The sequence below is a fragment of the Bufo gargarizans genome, chromosome 2 (assembly GCF_014858855.1).
Source record: "Bufo gargarizans isolate SCDJY-AF-19 chromosome 2, ASM1485885v1, whole genome shotgun sequence".
NCBI classification, from domain to species: domain Eukaryota; kingdom Metazoa; phylum Chordata; class Amphibia; order Anura; family Bufonidae; genus Bufo; species Bufo gargarizans.
The window spans coordinates 625,204,364-625,222,783 of NC_058081.1; the positions used below are offsets into that span (position 1 = coordinate 625,204,364).

Below are 18,420 nucleotides of genomic sequence, written 5' to 3' on the forward strand. Positions count from 1 at the left end.
TACAAATCCCTGGCTCTACCAACCACTAGGGGGAGCTTAGGAGCCTAATGAAGGAATTATTGATCATAAATCCATTTGGCTTAAAGGTGGTCGTGCCTGCATACTATAGGAAAAAGTGCCAGGCTCTCTGTAGGCTGGTACTGTGGGAGCGCACATAGGCACGCATGCGCAGCAGCTCCCATCCCAGCCACCTCGTATCTGAGCTGCTGCAGTGGCTATAACCCCGGGAAAAGCCAGCAAAGTAGGCAATATGGACAATCACAGTACATTAGTAAGTGCCATGTATTAACATGATAACTTCCATTTGCTGACGTGAGACGACCCCTTTAAGCAGGAAGTTAACAGTTTATCATTCAAGGGATTGTTCAAGATCATGATAAAAATCTTGGACAACACCTGCAATTGCTTAAAATAAAATGGTCAGTCCTCTGTGGCTATAGCCTGTAATAATATTACAGGCTATAGCTACTAGAGAGGGGTCGTTGATCCAGGGAGTTATTCTGATTGCCTGATTGGAGTCGGGAAGGATTGTTTTATTCCCCTAAAGTGGGGAAAATTGGCTTCTACCTCACAGTTTTTGCTATCCTCTGGATCAACTTGCAGGATAACAGGACGAACTGGATGGACAGATGTCTTTTTTCGGCCTTATGTACTATGATATACTCAGCCCCTTTTCCAGCACTGTTCTCTATGGTGCTGGTCCAGTACTCCTGGACTGCTGCAACCAATCGCTGTTCTTAGTGGTCTACTGCTTAGGACAGTGGTTGGCTGCAGCGGTTACACGCTGAGTCCCAGCATGTCACCAGTGCTATTAGAAAATAAACTGCAGCAGGAGTATCGAACCAGCGTTGCAGAGAAAGGTGTGAGTATATGGTTTTATTTTTTTTCATTTTACGCTATTGTAAGGGTTGTCTAAAATTTTTATTATCTCAGACAACCACTTTAACTGTTAATGCTCTGGAAAACACATTAAAGAACATTTCACCTGAAATGACATCTGTCGGCAGATTTGTGCCTATGACACTGGCTGACGTGTTACATGTGCACTTGGCAACTGAAGACATCTATGTCGGTCCCATGTTTATATGTGTCCGCATTGCTGAGAAAAATGAAGTTTTCATATGTGCAAATGAACCTGTAGAAGCAACGGGGGCGTTGCCATAACTCCTACAGGTTCAGCTCTTTATGCAACTGCCATGCCCTCCCCACTTTGGTTGACAGGGCCAAGTAGGCATGATCATGTTTTCACCACGTTGTCCTATCAATCAAAGTGCAGAAAGAGCAGAGCCTTTAGGTGTAACGGCAACGCCCCCTTTGCTCCTAGAGGCTCATTTGCATATATTAAAACAGTAATGCGGCCACATATTACCATGGGACCAACACATGTCTTCAGCTGCCAAGCGCACATGTAACAGGTCAGACCGTGTCATAGGTACAAATCTGCTGACAGATGTCCTTTAAAATTCAATATTTTTCTATAAATCCAATAGAAACTTTTGTGGCTCTGTTGGAGCTTCTTGTTGAGAATACCTCCGTAATCTAATGTTGTATGGACACACTAGATGGTGGCGCACTGACTGTAGTATGGAGCCATAAAGACTTCATTTGTCTCTGTGCAGACTCCATGCCCCTTCCCCCCAAAATAAAATAAAATACAAAAAAAAACTCCAAAAACACCCTCCCCAAATACAATAATAACCTTTAAGCCCCTGTATCATCCTGGTTTGTGAAGCCTTTCAATATTCAAATCAGCTGCTTTTGAGCTATCTTCTACACAACAGCAGATGTCAGTAAGGCTAGCTTCACATTAGCGCTTGAATGTCCCTGTCGGAACAGTTTGTCAGATCTCTCTGCATTCTCCGCATATTTGCCAGGTTGCGGACATAGTTAATGGGGCTAGACAGAACCGCTGTAGCTTTCAGCAATGCCGGAACGCATAGGGATCCGTCAGTCTGTTCCTTGCCGGATATTCAAGCACTAGTGTGAAACCAGCCTAAGCAGAACAAAGGGAACATGGCACTTGCTAAAGTCCCCTCCAGTGTTTTTTTTTTTCCAGACATAGAGGTGTCCCTTCGTTCTGCTGTTCAGTAAGGCTGCGTTCACACGGGCGAGATTTCCGCGCGGGTGCAATGCAGTAGGTGAACGCATTGCACCTGCACTGAATCCTGACCCATTCATTTCAATGGGGCTGTGCACATGAGCATTTTTTTTCATGCATCACTTCTGCAATGCTTTAAAATCGCAGCATGTTCTATATTCTGCGTTTTTCACGCAGCCCTGGCTCCATAGAAGTGAATGGGGCTGCGTTAATAACGCATTGCATCTGCAAGCAAGTGCGGATGCAATGCGTTTTTCACTGATGGTTGCTAGGAGATGTTGTTTGTAAACCTTCAGTTTTTTTATCACGCGCGTGAAAAACGCATCAAAACGCATTGCACGCGGGCGGAAAAAACTGAACAACTAAACGCAATTGCAGCCAAAACTGACTGAACTTGCTTGCAAAATGGTGCGAGTTTAACTGAACGCATCCGGACCTAATCCGTCACGCCCGTGTGAACTCAGCCTAAAGGTTCAAGGTTGGGAGATCCCTTGGATGGGAAATAGACCATAAGGAATGTCATTTGAAACCAAAGAGTGGTACAATGCTAAGTGGGCAGAGTTAGGGCACAAGAGTAAGACTTCATACAAATGACTGTGCATATGGTTTTTAACAAACTCCACATTTTACAGAGCCATGATTCAGCACTCAAAAAATATGTATGGGGCCGTACTGTATCTCCATATGTGCTGATTGCATACAGCGGCACACAGAGGTCTTTCCATATGAATCCAACTGGAAAATCTGTGGCTCTGTTGGAGCTTCTGGTTGAGAATACCTGATACCTAATGTTCTACATGGTGGTACTCTGACTGTAGTATGGAGCCATAAGGACTATGTACAGGCTTTATGAAAATAGCTTCAAACCCCCAGATATTTCAGAGTCTCCCACTATATATTTTAAAACTGTTCCATAAAATGTATATTAATGTCCCACATACTAAACCCGTCCACCCCCAGTCCACTGCAACAAATAATTATTATTATTTATTTATTATTAAATAATTATTTCACTGGTTTCAAAATAAGAAGATAACATTCGTTGTCCGTTCCAGTTCTTGCAGCCAGTTTCCATTAATTACTTGGACTCCTAATTTTGTGTGCAACCACTGCAATAAATATCATTAATTCTTCCAATTAGCAGACTTTTTCTAGCTGAATATATGACCCTTGCTCTTACAATAAATTCACTACTTGAATTAAGACAAAGGCATTAAGAATAAATCACAACTAACTTTTATGAGAAGTAAAAAAAAAAATGTCCTTTCACATCAAGGGCCCCAAACAGGATTTGATCTTGGAGGACCCCCATTTAGCCGGTTAACCTGCCAAATTAAAGACGTTGATAGGTGTGGGTTCCACCTCGGGGACCTCCACCTATCTCCAGAATTGTACCCCTCAAGTGAATGAAGACCAGACGCGCATGAGCAGCCTCCCAACATTCATTTTTATTGGACTGCCGAGAGCAGACTCGTCTATCTTCAGCAGTCCCATAAAGTGAATTGAGTGGTGGCCGTCCTTGCACAGTAATCTCTCTATTCATTTGTATGGGAATTCCAAAAATAACCAAGCATGCTTGCTCAGTTATTTGTGGAACTCCCATAGAGATAAATTGGGAGCAGGCAGCCCATGTGCGGTGCGTTCTCCTTTCAAGGGCCTATTCTGGAGATAGGTGCGGGTTTCATATGTAGGACCTACACCTATCTGACTTTGATAGCATATCCTAGCGATATGCTATCAAAGTATGAGATGACACAACCCCTTTAAATGAATGCCACAATGTTACAGTGCTTGTAGACATACCCGTGGAAATCGGCAGTGTTACTAGAAGGAAGAAAGATGTTAAAACAGTGCTGCATGCTGCTCTCGAAGGACGAGAACAAGGGCCCCAAAACCCTTCAGCCCCTCTGAAATGAATTCCGCTATCTCCGGAATTCCAATAGAGATGAATGAAGCTGTTGCACGCATGTCCAACCAGCCGCTCCATTCATTTCAGGGGGCTGCAGTGTGTACAGGGTCTTACCGTTGGGACCCTCACCGATCTGATAGTTATCCCCTATCCTGTGGATAGGGGATAACTTCTAACAACTGGAATACCACTTTAATTAATGTCTGAAGAAAAGTGATTGTGATCACTAGTGTTGAGTGAAGTTTACAAGAATTCTTTTGGCTGCGCCTCCGAATTTCACAAATATAATTTGCTTCTTGACAAATTACTTCATCACGAAAGGCATATCTTTGTAAGTAGTGGGTGCAATCATGCGGAACGCCAACTGAACCTCCCCCCGTTATTGAACCCCTCAGATGCCGCGTTCATCGTTGATCTTTCAGGGGTTAATCAGTAAAAAATAAAAAATACTTACCTTATCCATTTGAGCGCGAAGAGGCCGCCGTAGCCATTTTGATTGAAGATCCTCTGCGAAATCTAGCGCAGTGCTGTGATGACGTCATCATGCTGTGCAGCGTGGTAGCGACGTCATATGTCACCACACACGAGATTTTGCACAGGATCTTTAATCAAGGATGGCTGCGGTGGCTTCTTCACGCTCATATGGATAAGGTGAGTATGTATTCTCTTTTTTAAATGCCATATCAGGGAAATTGATTCGTTACCATGAAGCACGAGGAAATTTGGTTTCGCGGTGAATTAAATTTTCCCATAAATTCAGGATCAAAGTCCACTTCAGATACTTTGATTCGCTCAACCCTAGTCATCACAGCCGAAATTGTAACTTTAACGGTGACTAGTCCCTACTGCATCAGGAAAACAGTGCAGTGGTGTTATGACTTCTCTTTCTTCTTCCTAGTAAAACTGCTGATTTCCACCGGGACATGTCTGAAAAGGTACTTACCCAAGCATTGAAACATCAATTGGATGGGTATTAGTTAAAAAAAATTATCTGACAAAGTATTTTCGTCTGGCACATTTATGGCATATTCACAGGATACTACTCCAAACTGGACTCCTTGGGATCTCTACTTTTAGAACAACTCTGAGAGGTTCACTGATTGAGGCAGGTGCCTAATTACTGTTTTTTTCAGTGAAAATACAAATAATATTTGAATGGGTATTCCCATTTATTGCCTATCCACCTCTGGACTCTGCTGCTGTCTCCAGATTAGGACCCCACCAGTATCGGAGATGAGGCTCTCTCCATTCAGTTCATTAGCACCTCAGAATATAACCCAGCGCCAATTTTTGGAAGTGCTATTGAAGTGAATAGAGAGAGCCGCATATGTGCAGCTACCCCTCCATTTCTGTCCAGGTGCGACAGGGCAAAGTGGGTCCTAGATGTGTATATGTCATAAATGTCTCAGATGGGAGTACCTATTAGAATATTGTTTGCATTTTCACTGAAACTACCATTTATAAGGCAACTGCCTACATCAGTGAACCCCCTAGTTGTACTAATAGTGGAGGCCCTAAGTCGGAATCCCTATTGGACTATGTAGCTAGTTCCTATAAAGGGCATGTGAACAGAGGTAATCACCAAGGTTAGGAGAATGAAAATACTTTATTAATAGGCAATAGAGCTTTCTAACATCAGGTATGACTTGTAGTGGGTATGGACGGCTTTATGGAGAAAATGATCCAATATAGTTGAACTTGGTTGTGGGTTATATGCACTGTTATTTTTTATAATCTGACAAATACATTAACATTTTTCTATTGAATATGGTTCGTTCTATGTTGGGAGGAAGGGTAGAGGCTTTAATCACAATAAAAATATGCAGTTGCACCCCCACATAACTAAAACCGCCTCCCTTTACATTTTTGTTAAAGAGAACTCGTCACCAAGAAAATGCAGTCCGGTCTGCAGCATGTTATCGAGCAGGATGGGCTGGTCTGTTTGATCTATAGTATTATGGGAAAAGATTCATTATTTATTTGTTAAAAACCTCTGTTCTTTCTATGCTTAGGAATCATTGCAAGTTACAATGAATCTTTTACCATAAACTATACATTAATTTGCTCAGCATCTCTTGCTCTGTGAGCTGCTGCAGGCTGCGCTGCATTTTCATGGTGAAAGGTTCTCTTAAATATCCCATGCACACATCCAGTGTAGTTAAAGGAGTTGTCTGACTGTTCAATAATGATGATCTATCATCAGGATAGATCATCAGTATGATTTTTGGGGGTTTCACGCCCAGCAGCCCTGCCAATCAGCTGTCTGAAGAGGCTGCGGCACGCTGGTGAGCAGTGTGGCTTCTCAGAAGTTACCAAGCACAGCGCCGTCTATTGGATAACGGTTGTGCTTAGTATTGCAACTCAGTCCCATTCACTTGAATGGGACTGAGCTACGACTAGCCCATGTGACCAATGAACGTGAGGTCACTGGCCTAGGAAGAGACGCTGTGCCTCTTCAAACAGCTGATCGGTGGGAGTCCTGAGGATAAGTCATTATTAAATGACTGGACAACGCCTTTACAGGGAATCTGTCATCAGCAACCTCCCTATCCAGCTGTTTGCATAGACACATATCTGTGGATCACCTGATTAAAACAATGTTTTTCTTTTGTTTATTCGAGGTTCCGTTACCTAGTTATAATACCTTTTTATTATGCAAATTAGGCCTTTGGTGTAATAAAGACATCACCATTGCTCTTGTTGCACCCAAGTTCCACACCAGTGCAGTTTCTATGTAAAATTTCTCTCAGGGCGAGTGTCAAAAAAACTCCCCCCCCCCCCCTCCCCTCAAAACTGCTCGATGAAATAAGTGTCTCCCCATTGTAAAAAATGTGGAACCACATTGCACGGACGGTCACAGTGACGCACTGTCCCATAGACTCAGGCTCTCACTCACAGCAGGCTTCTTTCTCAGCACTGCTCCGGGCGGGCGGTAACAGACAGGCAGGCAGTGCGGGCGGCGGTGCTCACCTCACTCATTGTACGTCACGCAGTGCGTGAGGTACAGTGAGTGAGCGCCGCCGCCCGCACTGCCTGCCTGTGGGGGGACATTATTTTTAATAAGGATCACTATGGACATTATTTAGAATGGAGGCTGCTGTGGATGTCATTATAACTGTATAATGTCTGATAGGCCTAGTCCTGAGTTATATTACCCTGCCCTGTATAATAATGTACCCTGATACCCCTTAGTTATATTACTCCAGCGGGGTAATATAACTAAGGGGTATCAGGGATGGGTACATTATTATACAGGGCATGGGCAGGGTAATATAACTCAGCTCAGGACTAGGCCTATCAGACATTATACAGTTATAATGAGTAATGACACCAACAGCAGCCTCCATTCTAAATAATGTCCATAGTGATCCTTATTAAACTTAATGTCCCCCACAGTGACAGTGGCACCCCCCCCCCCCCCCCTTATCAGATCCGGAATTGCGGACCCGGATCCGCATATTCCGATCCTGAAAAAAAAATAGTACATGTCCTATTCTTGTCCCCAATAACGGACAAGAATAGGCATATTCTCTTAGTGCCGGCAATGTGCGGTCCGCAAAATGTAGTATTAATAACTAAACAATTAAATAATACACATATTGCATTGTCTACTTACCACCAGGACAATTAGATGATCTGGTCTCTGGCTGCAGTCTGGCTCTTGGTCTGGCTCTGCGGACTCTCTTGTCACTCTCTTCTCCCCCCCCTCCCTTGTCACTCTCTTCTCCCCCCCCCTCCCTTGTCACTCTCTTCTCCCCCCCCTCCCTTGTCACTCTCTTCTCCCCCCCCCTCCCTTGTCACTCTCTTCTCCCCCCCCTCCCTTGTCACTCTCTTCTCCCCCCCCCCTCCCTTGTCACTCTCTTCTCCCCCCCCCTCCCTTGTCACTCTCTTCTCCCCCCCCCTCCCTTGTCACTCTCTTCTCCCCCCCCTCCCTTGTCACTCTCTTCTCCCCCCCCTCCCTTGTCACTCTCTTCCCCCCCTCACCCCCCTCGTCACTCTCATTCTACACCCCCCACCCCCTTCGTCACTGTCATTCTACCCCCCCCCTGTCACTGTCATTCTACCCCCCCCCTGTCACTGTCATTCTACCCCACCCCCCCTGTCACTGTCATTGTCATTCTACCCCCCCCTGTCACTGTCATTCTACCCCCCCCTGTCACTGTCATTCTACCCCCCCCCTGTCACTGTCATTCTACCCCCCCCCTGTCACTGTCATTCTACCCCACCCCCCCCTGTCACTGTCATTCTACCCCCCCCCCTGTCACTGTCATTCTACCCCCCCCTGTCATTCTACCCCCCCCCTGTCACTGTCATTCTACCCCCCCCCCCCTGTCACTGTCATTCTACCCCCCCCCCTGTCACTGTCATTCTACCCCCCCCCCTGTCACTGTCATTCTACCCCCCCCCCTCATTTCCTCCCCCTTGTCAATGTCACCTCTAGTGTAGCGTGGCCGAGCTCTGTTCGCTCCGCGGTACAGGAGCTTTTGTTTCCTGTACTCGGCTGACAGGAAGCGCTCACTTAGTGTGCACTTCCTTTCAGTCCGGCCGGGTACAGGAAACAAATGCTCCTGTACCCCGGGCGGACCAAACAGAGCTCGGCCACGCTACAATAACATGAGGGGCGCTCAGGAGGCTCAGCATGAGGGGCGCCGCCGGCCGGCCGCCCGATCCTTTGCCTACAGAACGAAATTATTATTATTTTTTTTTACATCAACAGGCACCCCCTGTATCTGATAGCGCCCCGGGCGGCCGCCCGTCCCGCCCGCCCCTAGAAACGGCCCTGTTCCACACCTTGCTGTGGTCAGCCCCTCCCTAGCTGATTTGTCACTGCCTAGCCCAGGAACGGCCAACCTGTGGCTCTCCAGCTGTTGTAAAACTACAATTCCCACCATGCCCTGCTTTAGGCTGATAGCTGTAGGCAGTCTGGGCATGCTGGGAGTTGTAGTTTTGCAACAGCTGGAGAGCCATAGGTTGGCCATCCCTGGCCTAGCCTGTCAATCAGCATGCTCATATTAGCAAAGAGACTTCAGCAGAAGGTAGTTAAGTATAAGTAGTTTATTTTATTGGTAGGGAATTACGTATTTCAGGCTCGGACTCTGAAACGTGTAATTCCCAACCAATAAAATAAACAACGTATGCTTACCTACCTTCTGTTGAAGTCTCTTTACCAATATAGGCACCGGTTCTTGCTTCTTCTGTACTCATCCCATACAGTCGGTCTATCCTAGGACACCAATCTGCAGGGGGGCAGCCCGTGGTGTTTGTAATACTCTCCTAGTGCAACATCGAAAGGTGAGCCTTCCCTCTATTACACAGCAACTTCTTGTCCTAAGTACCTATCTGCGCTTCTCTCTGTTTACTTTTGCCTGTCAATCGGGAGGGATGGGCTGGCCACAGAAATAGGTGAAGCATGGGTCAAACAAGAGCAATGGTGATGCCATCATTGCACCAAAAGCCTAATTTGCATACTGAGAAAAAGTATTAAAGCTCAGGAGCACAGCCTCGGATCAGCAAAAGAGCACTTTAATCAGGTGAACGACAGCTGTAAACAGTTTGATAGGGAAGTCACTGGTGACAGATTTGCTTTAAAGAAACAAGCCCATAATAAAAATGCAATGTTCTTTTTTGATCCACCTTTAGGACAAACAATTTGGAACTCAACAAAAAAGACGGAGAACACAAGATATGCTTCCCTCTGCTTCAGGAATTTGTTTTGACTCAGACATAGGCCCTGGAATGTCAGGCAGAATATCTTCTCCTAGGAAAATGTACCAGGGCCAAACAGCTCTTTAGTTTTGAATTATGTATTTTGTCATTTTTCTTTTTTTATATATGTATTTTGTTATTCTGTTAATGTTGTATTTAGCAATTTTGTATTTCTCACAGGTGAAAACCCAATCCGATGTTTGGTATACGATAGAAATAAGACAATGCCAATTGTTTAGAACCTGTCTGTCCAGATTTCGGGACGATAGATTTTTGTGTATCTTCTCAAAATGACAAGAAAAATACAATTCGATACATATTTACAAAATGGTCGCATATTCATGTATGCTTAGGAGATCTGCATCTCAATTACCAGTTACAAAAGCAACTCCTGTTCCTTTACAAAATTGTCGTATTTGTGGATACATCCCCAATTACAATGACTGAAAAGACCTACTCTCCCTCAGTTTCAGTCTTCAGCAGTGTAGTACCACCCTTATCCTGTAAATGTCACTGTTGCAAATATAATTCATTGTTATCCAGTTTTCGGCACGCAGAAGAGTAAAAGCTATTGGACATTACCACAATGTGGGTACAGCTGGGTTTACACAAAGTTTTAGTGGTATAGTTCTCTAAACGCACTCACTAAAGCGAACAGAATGATATGAAATGTATGAAGCTTTGACTTAAGGGAATGATGAACCATCTTCAGTAAAGACCACCATTCCCTATTCCCCTACAGCTGTTCGCATGAAAATCTGGAGCTCTGCTGCCACCACTATGGGTCCAAAGTCCTTAGAGGCTGTATACTGTATGTAGATCAGACCTATAGGGGAAGCAAATGCCTATGAAATGTTATTTTGGGGGAAATTGGAAACAGTGCTTCATACTAAAGTAAAAAATTGTAACAGTAGATCCTGCTATTGCGCTATATTTGATCGGAATTGATATCTGGATTTTTCTGAACACCAAAAAAATGCACTCCCATTGTCCTCTTGTATCATGTTTTTGTTTTTTTGAAAAATATTCCAGAAAACATTCAGCTGAATCCAAAAAGAATCTGAAATTGCCATTAAAAAAAAACAAACAAAAAAACCCCTCTCTAATACAATTCAACATTTAACTGTTTAAACTACCATGGAGTAAAGGAAAAAGAGAAATAGGCATGCAATCAAAGATGAGACTTGGCAATATACTCTTGCAAAAACAATGCAATGAGTATTTTGACATTAAAGTTGAAAAGCACCCTTTATATAAAGTAGAGGCAGTCATTTTGAGGGTTGAGCCAATATTAATATAGAAACCTGCACCTAATGAATGTTAAGTCAGGCCTCATGCATGAGTGTCTTCCCTAACCTCTGTGAGTTTCCTCCTGGCTACAGGACAGTAAGTAACTCAAGTTCCCTGCACTTATATTGCTATTGCAGAGGACCTTGAATGACCCACAGCAATGAAGATTTCCTGGAGCATTCCTGGAGATGCTGTGGGAAATGACCCACATCTACATGTAATGCAAGTATAATCTGAAACAACCATAGGGCAATAAAGCACTAGACTGGTAATGGGGAAGTCACTGTCCCTTGCACATAATGTGACATTCTCAAATTCTAATTACTTGGTCTACCCTAAAGTGTGTAGTCACTTTCAGACTACTCAGATGACACCCAAGCTCAACACAAAATTACCACAATGCATACTGCACTATATTAATGGGTTTAGAAGTTTACTTCTCATGAACACTGACTCAATCCTCAAGATGGTTGCCTCCACTGTGTAAAGATGGCAGGTGCTGTTTGATGGGGTATTCCAATTTCCACTCTTGAGACTCTCACAGTTGTCTTCTGCTGAGCAGATCTTGCTACTAGCCAAAGAGTGGGGACCTTGGAAGTGTTTAGGTTTTTCCAATTACTCATAAAACCTAATGACCTCTTCTTGATTGGCTTAATGTCTCCTCCACTGATTATCACTTTGGTAGGTTTTATGAGTTCTTTAAACTCAAACACTGTTGAAGTGGCCCCAACTCTTTGGTGAGTCCTAGATCCTTCTCTGTTGAGGACCACTATGAAGGTCATGCAAAATACAGGTTACAAATCATAACAAAATATAAGCCCATCGAAATATATGGGCTTTTTGTAGACACTGGAATATCCCTTAAATTACATATCTTACAGGTCTTGCAGTATTATGAGTACCCTCATCAATCTACGGTATGTTGTACTTAGGTAAACAAGCAGAATGTTACATCAATGGTTGAGAGAATAGTGCAAACCCCAGTGTTCTAGGAAGGCAGAAACAGGCATCTGGTACTGGTTGCCGCTACCACTTTCTAAGCATGCCCAGTGATGGTTCTATAAGGTCCCATGTCATGCAAATCTACTGTTGACATACCCAATGTGCTACTGCAAATAGGTTCTGGATCAGAAAATGCAATAGAATGAATTCTATTGTTTCTGTATTGAATGGATGTGTATCTTGCAGACAGCTCTTGGCTGTGGCCCCATGCAAGCAAGCACAAAGCAACGAATTAGGAACGCAAGAGAAAATCTTGACTTGCAAAAACTAAACTCACCCTTTTGAACAGTCTATGGTCCACCAGAGGGCTTTAGATAGCAAAACAATAGCAGACAGCTATTAGCACAAGGCGTATAACTGAAAGAGAACTCATATATACAAATAGCTTGGAAAATACATTTTATTAATCTGTTATCAGTCATTTCCCGGTTCCAGAATATCACATGTTACATCATGCAGTAGTGAAAGATACACAAGATGGTTATTCTCCAGGTTTAGAAGTTTACTTGTTGACGTAAGCATAGAACAAACACTGTAATTATCAATAATGAGTGGTAATGGTGGTACATAATACAATATCTTTAAGTGCACTGATCTTCTACCAGCAGAAGGCCATATTTAGACCAATACATACGTCAATGGATCCAGCCTATCAGTTTATTAGGAAGCAGTCACATCACACTCCTGGACCTCATAATTATCAAAGGCTCCAGTGATGTCACTGCTTTCTGGATGGTTAAGCTCACAACATGGATCAAAGTTAGGACTTGTTAGTATTATTGAGTATTTTTGAAACTATATAGATGGTTAATCAGAAGAAGAAAGAGTAAAATTTAAGCTTGAAAAAAAAAATTCTTGTCCGTTAGGGTTACAGAAATTGAAATTTTACCAAACATACACAGATATTTATCTTCATCTTCTCTTAGTTAAGAAGCAGCATCATTTAAACAGCAGATTAAACTGGATTTAAAAAATCTATTAACATCGTCAGAACAAGATCAGAGCGTATGGTGTGATTTTTGTTGAACCATACTAGACTTTGATCTGTAAATTAAAAAGTCGCTGTGCTTCAGCTTATTTAAAGCTGTCATGTCTGCAACCAGGTCCAACAGGTGACCTAAGCTGGCAGGTTGTGGTACTCAGGCAGCCCGTAGGGAGCTCTGACAGCACAATATTACTGGTGGCTCTGCTCTGTAGTGGCTTCTCCATGGTGAGATGTAGAAGATTGACCTTAGACATATAGGTGATATTGCTGTCCTTGGACCATCGAAATTCTTATTTGTGTGCCTGGTGCACAAATATTTCAACATGCCAGAAAGCATCTTCATTGAATTACAAAGCTGGGAACATTTAATTCCAAACTGAAATGTAGAGGCGCTGTTGCATTGTTGCCTATGAAAGTATTACCTTGCTTAGTGGTTAAAAGTGGTACTACAAGTGATCAAAGCACTAAACCACAAAAACATTTAAGAATTCTCCAAGACTAGTGTTTTTTCCCCCCAATTTAATAAGGAAGAATATATCTATAATACTGTATACTACTGCATAAATCAATTTACTTAAAGAACCATGACTACTCCTATAACATATGAGTAACAATGTAGTATATTTGCATCACCAGCATATACTATGATTCAGCCCTGTTAACATACAGCAATCATAGATAAAAAGAAGCTGTTGCTATTTGCAGACCAGACAGCATGTTATGAAACCTAACTATAGATCAGGGATCATCAACCTCCGGCACTCCAGCTATTTTCAAACTACAACTCCCAGTATGCTCTGTTCACTTCTATGGGAGTTACAAGAACAGCTAAGCAAGTGTGCATGCTGGGAGTTGTAGTTTCACACCAGCTGGGGTGCTGGAGGTTGCGGAACCTTGCTATAGATCCTTACATTACAACTTCACCCAAAGAACAAACTTCCCATAAGATGGTGTACAGAATGTAGCGCATGCACCTACTGTCCTTGTAGTTCAATATATGATTTAAATAGTCCTGATAATGATTTACAACCTATATTTAGCTCCAGAGCTGCATTCACAATGCTGCTAATTATCGCTAGAAACAGTCTGGCAAGCTTGTCATTAGATACACCCCTAACCATTCCGTTGAGCTCCTGCCATGCAGGGGTGGGGGGCAGTTATGGTTCCCTAGTTCAGATGACTGTACAGTGTCTGGTGTAAAGACAACGCTGAAAATAACCTATTCAAGCTCTGGGCAGGGAATACTGATTTGAAGGAGTTCTCCAGCATTAGACAAACATGACTACTTTCTTTCTGAAAACTCATGTTGTCCTTACTAAATCTATTTGGAGACCACATGCAGGACCATAACAGGACTGATGTAGGTGCCTGTCTTTATATTTAATGGTATAGAGCAGGAAGAATGGGGGCACATACTGTATCATTAAGCAGACTTGTGCTATATACATAAGCCAATTAGATCAAGTCTGGAGCTGTAGAGAGACTTTTTCATATATTTTGTGCAGCGAGACAAGAAAATCCCTGTATATAGTTTATTATACAGTGTCACCACCAGTAATCACCCCTTTTATATTCAAGAAGGGCCGCTCCTTTCTGCAGCCATAAATCTGTTTTGTTTTTGTCTATTGCTTTTTCGACATGGTCATTAAAATGATGACAGTCCTTCCATCCCCCAGGCACTTGGCTGAAGGATCCACCTATCATTTCAATTATTTGCAATGTATTCCCCTCTCCCCTCCACTTTCTGGTATCCTTCCTCCGTCTCATCATTTTCGGGACTGTTCTCTAACCGGCCGAATGAAAAATATCCAAAATTAACTTGACTGTATGAGCAGTTGCTCATATTTAGAACTGGTTTACCTGGGTAGAGATTGATGATGACTCTTGATATTTTATCTGGAGGAGTCATTTACCATTTGTGGCAGCTAACGATTCAAGTTTATTAATAAATGCTGCAGGCATATAGGAGATTTATTGAGGAAATAAGCACTATCACTAAATTTAAAAGTGTTGATAAATGGAAGACAGATATTGGGGAATGTAACCCCTCACAATGGCAGGAAATATACCAAAATATTAAGAAGGCCTCCCTCTCACGACAACACCGTCTGATACAATTCAAAATAATACATCGCCTATATGTTACTCCGAGTCTGTTATCCAAAATGTACATCAACAAAGGTCAAGAATTTAGTTGTCTGAAATGCTCTTGTGTAGCCGCTGGGCTTCTACACATGCTGTGGGACTGCCCTGCCATTAGGACCTTTTGGGGCTGTATATTTCAGACAATGGCGGCAAATAACAGGAATAGTCCCCCCTTGACTACCCAAGTAGTTTTACTTGGACTGTTCCCTCCTGAGTACAAAAACAAAACTACTAAAAACGAACAGGCATATTGGCTAAAGGGGTTTCTATTGGCCAAGGTGATAATCCTGAGACAGTGGGTGAAAGATAGACCCCCAACAATGAATGATTGGCAAATCCTAATGACGAGAATAACATACTTTGAGGACATGAAACGACGTGGGTTAAGCGACACCAAGGGAATGGGCCCACAGAGTAGTAGGGCAATAGCTAGTAGCAATATTCCTGATTAGAATTGATGATCATTAATTGGTGGAGACTACTGCATAAATATACCCCAACAAACCATTATATAATCCTAAAAGAAAAACTCTATCAGCACAGCCCACGCTAAACATGCGTGAAACTGTAAAGGCTCGAAGAAAATACTTATGAGGGGGGGGCAAGAATACTCCGCCGCCCCTCGCGGCGGCCGCACCAAGCCAGGTGGGAATGGGTGGGGGGCAAGGGGGGGGTGGGGTGGTTTTTTGTTTGTGTCTTGGGTTCTGGATTCTATGCTTGAGAACTGTTATCAGACCTGGATTGTTCTGATTATAGATGTTTTGGTGTATGTGCCCGCTCTACGACATGGATATGATACCTTGTTTTATATGTGGCTATATATGTGAATAGAAACCTGTCTTTATATTGTTTGTAAAATAAAAATATAAATAAAAAAAAAAAAAAAAAAAAAAAAAAATGCTGCAGGCAAAAAAATAATTTACCCCGAAATATGGAAAAGTTCTTAAGAAAGCTAGGTGACAACTAACACGCATGCCATTACAGCTCCCACAAGGGCGGCGGCCCGCTTTACTAGGATCCACAGTATTTAAAGCTCTGGGAAAGTTGAGTGACAACTCCTATGGATGATTTACTGTCTGCCAAATTAGTTCTCGCCCACCATTCCCAGGAACAGATCAAACAGATGAAGTGAATCCATAACAGCTTCACGGAAGTGGGTGACTCAGAAATTATAGTAATTGTTTTTTTATTTTTAAATAAAATGGGGCAAAATATCAGGTGATTTCTGCTGACCTGTCTGGGAGCAGAATATGATATAGGGATAGAAGCTGAGCTCTGTGCTGATCAGGTGTATATGATCTGGAGCAGGATTTCAGAGTAAATGTAGATGGGACTCCTAGAGAGGCAATGAGAGTCCTGATTACCTCGCCAACACAGCATGATTGACAGTTCTCTCTGTATAAGTGTGTGTACACAAAAGACTGTCAATCACTGTGTGTGGGCGGAGTCAGCAGGACTCTAACCATCTCTCCTAGGAGTCCTGTCTGGGTTTACATTGCTTTTAACTCATAGTCATAGAAATCTAGTTATCACAGAGTTTAGCTCCTCTCCGTCTGGCCTGCTCTCAGACGGGTCACCAGAAATCACCTGCAAGTTTTTTTTTTAAGTATTAGTCCACCCCCGAAAAAAATGTAACCAAATTTTTTTTTAAACCATTTACTGGACAAATAGTAACTCTACCGACAGCTACTCTGGCCATTTCCAGCTGTTCGACCCCTGCAAGGAGAAAACTAAAAGAAGCAGCACTTGAGCGTGCACATTCTTACTCCATAGGACCCCCGTCTATCTTTATCCAGTGGATAGAGTGGCTAGAATACCCTGTTAATTGAAATTACAAATTGCTAGCCCATTCTTTTAGTGCTTGGGCATTTTCATCACGCCCCCCCCCCCCCTTCATCATCCAGGCAATACTAACATAGCAAAGCCTAAATACCGACAAGGCAACCTAGGCAGTTGCCTGTGGCCCTTTCAATATGGGAACTGAGCACTAGCCCCATCTACATCAATCACAAACTGTGGCCTTATACAGGGTCAGTCAACAAAGTGGCTCCCACCATATACGGCACCCGGCAATGGTCTATAATCAAGCATATCTATATTATGTCATATTTAGTCCTTACTGCAGAAATATCATACCTGTGACGGCAGCGACGTAAAAACCTCATGATCTTCCGAGCAGCTTGGTCTTGTTTTTTTGTCAGGAGACTGCTTCTGGAAAAGGGGAAGATGGCTGATTAGTATTCATGTATATGTATATCACGGAGTCAGTCCATGCTTGTTGCCAACAGTCCCTCGAACCACCCCACCCCAAAGGGTAGCGACTAGACACGTCACATAATGAATATCTGTATTTTTGTATTCAATGCAGACTGTATACTCTCAGCTATGCCCTAGTACAGGCCTTCTCTCTTGGGCTTCCTTTGAATCACTGTGTCATGCTCCACCTCTTCAGGTCCTGCACTAGGTATCCTGTTTGCCTGGAGTGTTCCTTCAAGTACTAGGATAATACAGAATGACTAGAAAGGTGTCCACATTTTTGAACCTCTGACAAATTTTTATTTAATGTTTTTTCTGCTATAGTAAATTCTGTACTTATATACAGTAGTAATGATCCAAATTTGTAAAAATATATGTCTAGAACTACTGTTTGTCAAATGCCACAGTACCAAGCTCAAAACTATAAGCATTTTCTCACCTGAGTTTGTGTTGCACGAGTGAAGCCGTCCGACGCTTTTGGGGCATTCTCCCGCACTCTTTGTAGCTTCTGTAGTACTGCTGGATGAGCACCGCGGCGCGCCGGCTCTGCTGGAACTTCTTCTGCTCGTAATAGCTTCTGAATTTGCTCTGGATGAGGATTGCAGCTTGGGTCATCTTTTTATAAAGTGCATACTGTAACGAGAAGATAACATACAACTATATGTAAGCTGCAGAACTAAGAGAGCTTAGGGTATACAGGGTTTATTCAGATTTTCCATGTGGATTTTCTTGCGGTTTTTGCTGCGTTTCTGAACCAGATCCGCATGTGTTATTACTCGTAGCGGATTTGCTCTAGATCTCACCCTTTAAATTGCAACGGGTGAAATCTGCACTTAAAACCCACACAAACAATTGACATGTCGCAGATTTCAAAGTCTGCCCTGTAGGTCAATTTCTGCTCGGAAAATGTCCACACTGTGTAGATGAAATTTTGAAAATCGGTACTGGCTGCCGTTCTGGACTCTAGACTTGGTGAGAGCTGTTGTGATGGACATACTGACTGTCAGCCAGCTTTCCAGATGCACATCT

General features: G+C 43.0%; 1 protein-coding gene across 2 annotated transcripts in view; it reads right to left on the reverse strand.

Moving 5' to 3' along the window:
• Positions 1-12,435: 12,435 nt before the first annotated feature.
• CAMTA1 (calmodulin binding transcription activator 1) overlaps positions 12,436-18,420 on the reverse strand; it is a 63,623-nt gene continuing 57,638 nt past the window's right edge. For both annotated transcript variants that reach the window (XM_044282130.1, XM_044282131.1), the window contains exons 10-12: positions 17,831-18,024; positions 17,272-17,346; positions 12,436-13,397 (exon numbers count right to left, since the gene is read on the reverse strand). In XM_044282130.1, coding sequence (XP_044138065.1) covers positions 13,145-13,397; positions 17,272-17,346; positions 17,831-18,024 — 522 coding nt within the window. In that variant the 3' untranslated portion in view covers positions 12,436-13,144. The remainder of the gene's footprint in view (positions 13,398-17,271; positions 17,347-17,830; positions 18,025-18,420) is intronic.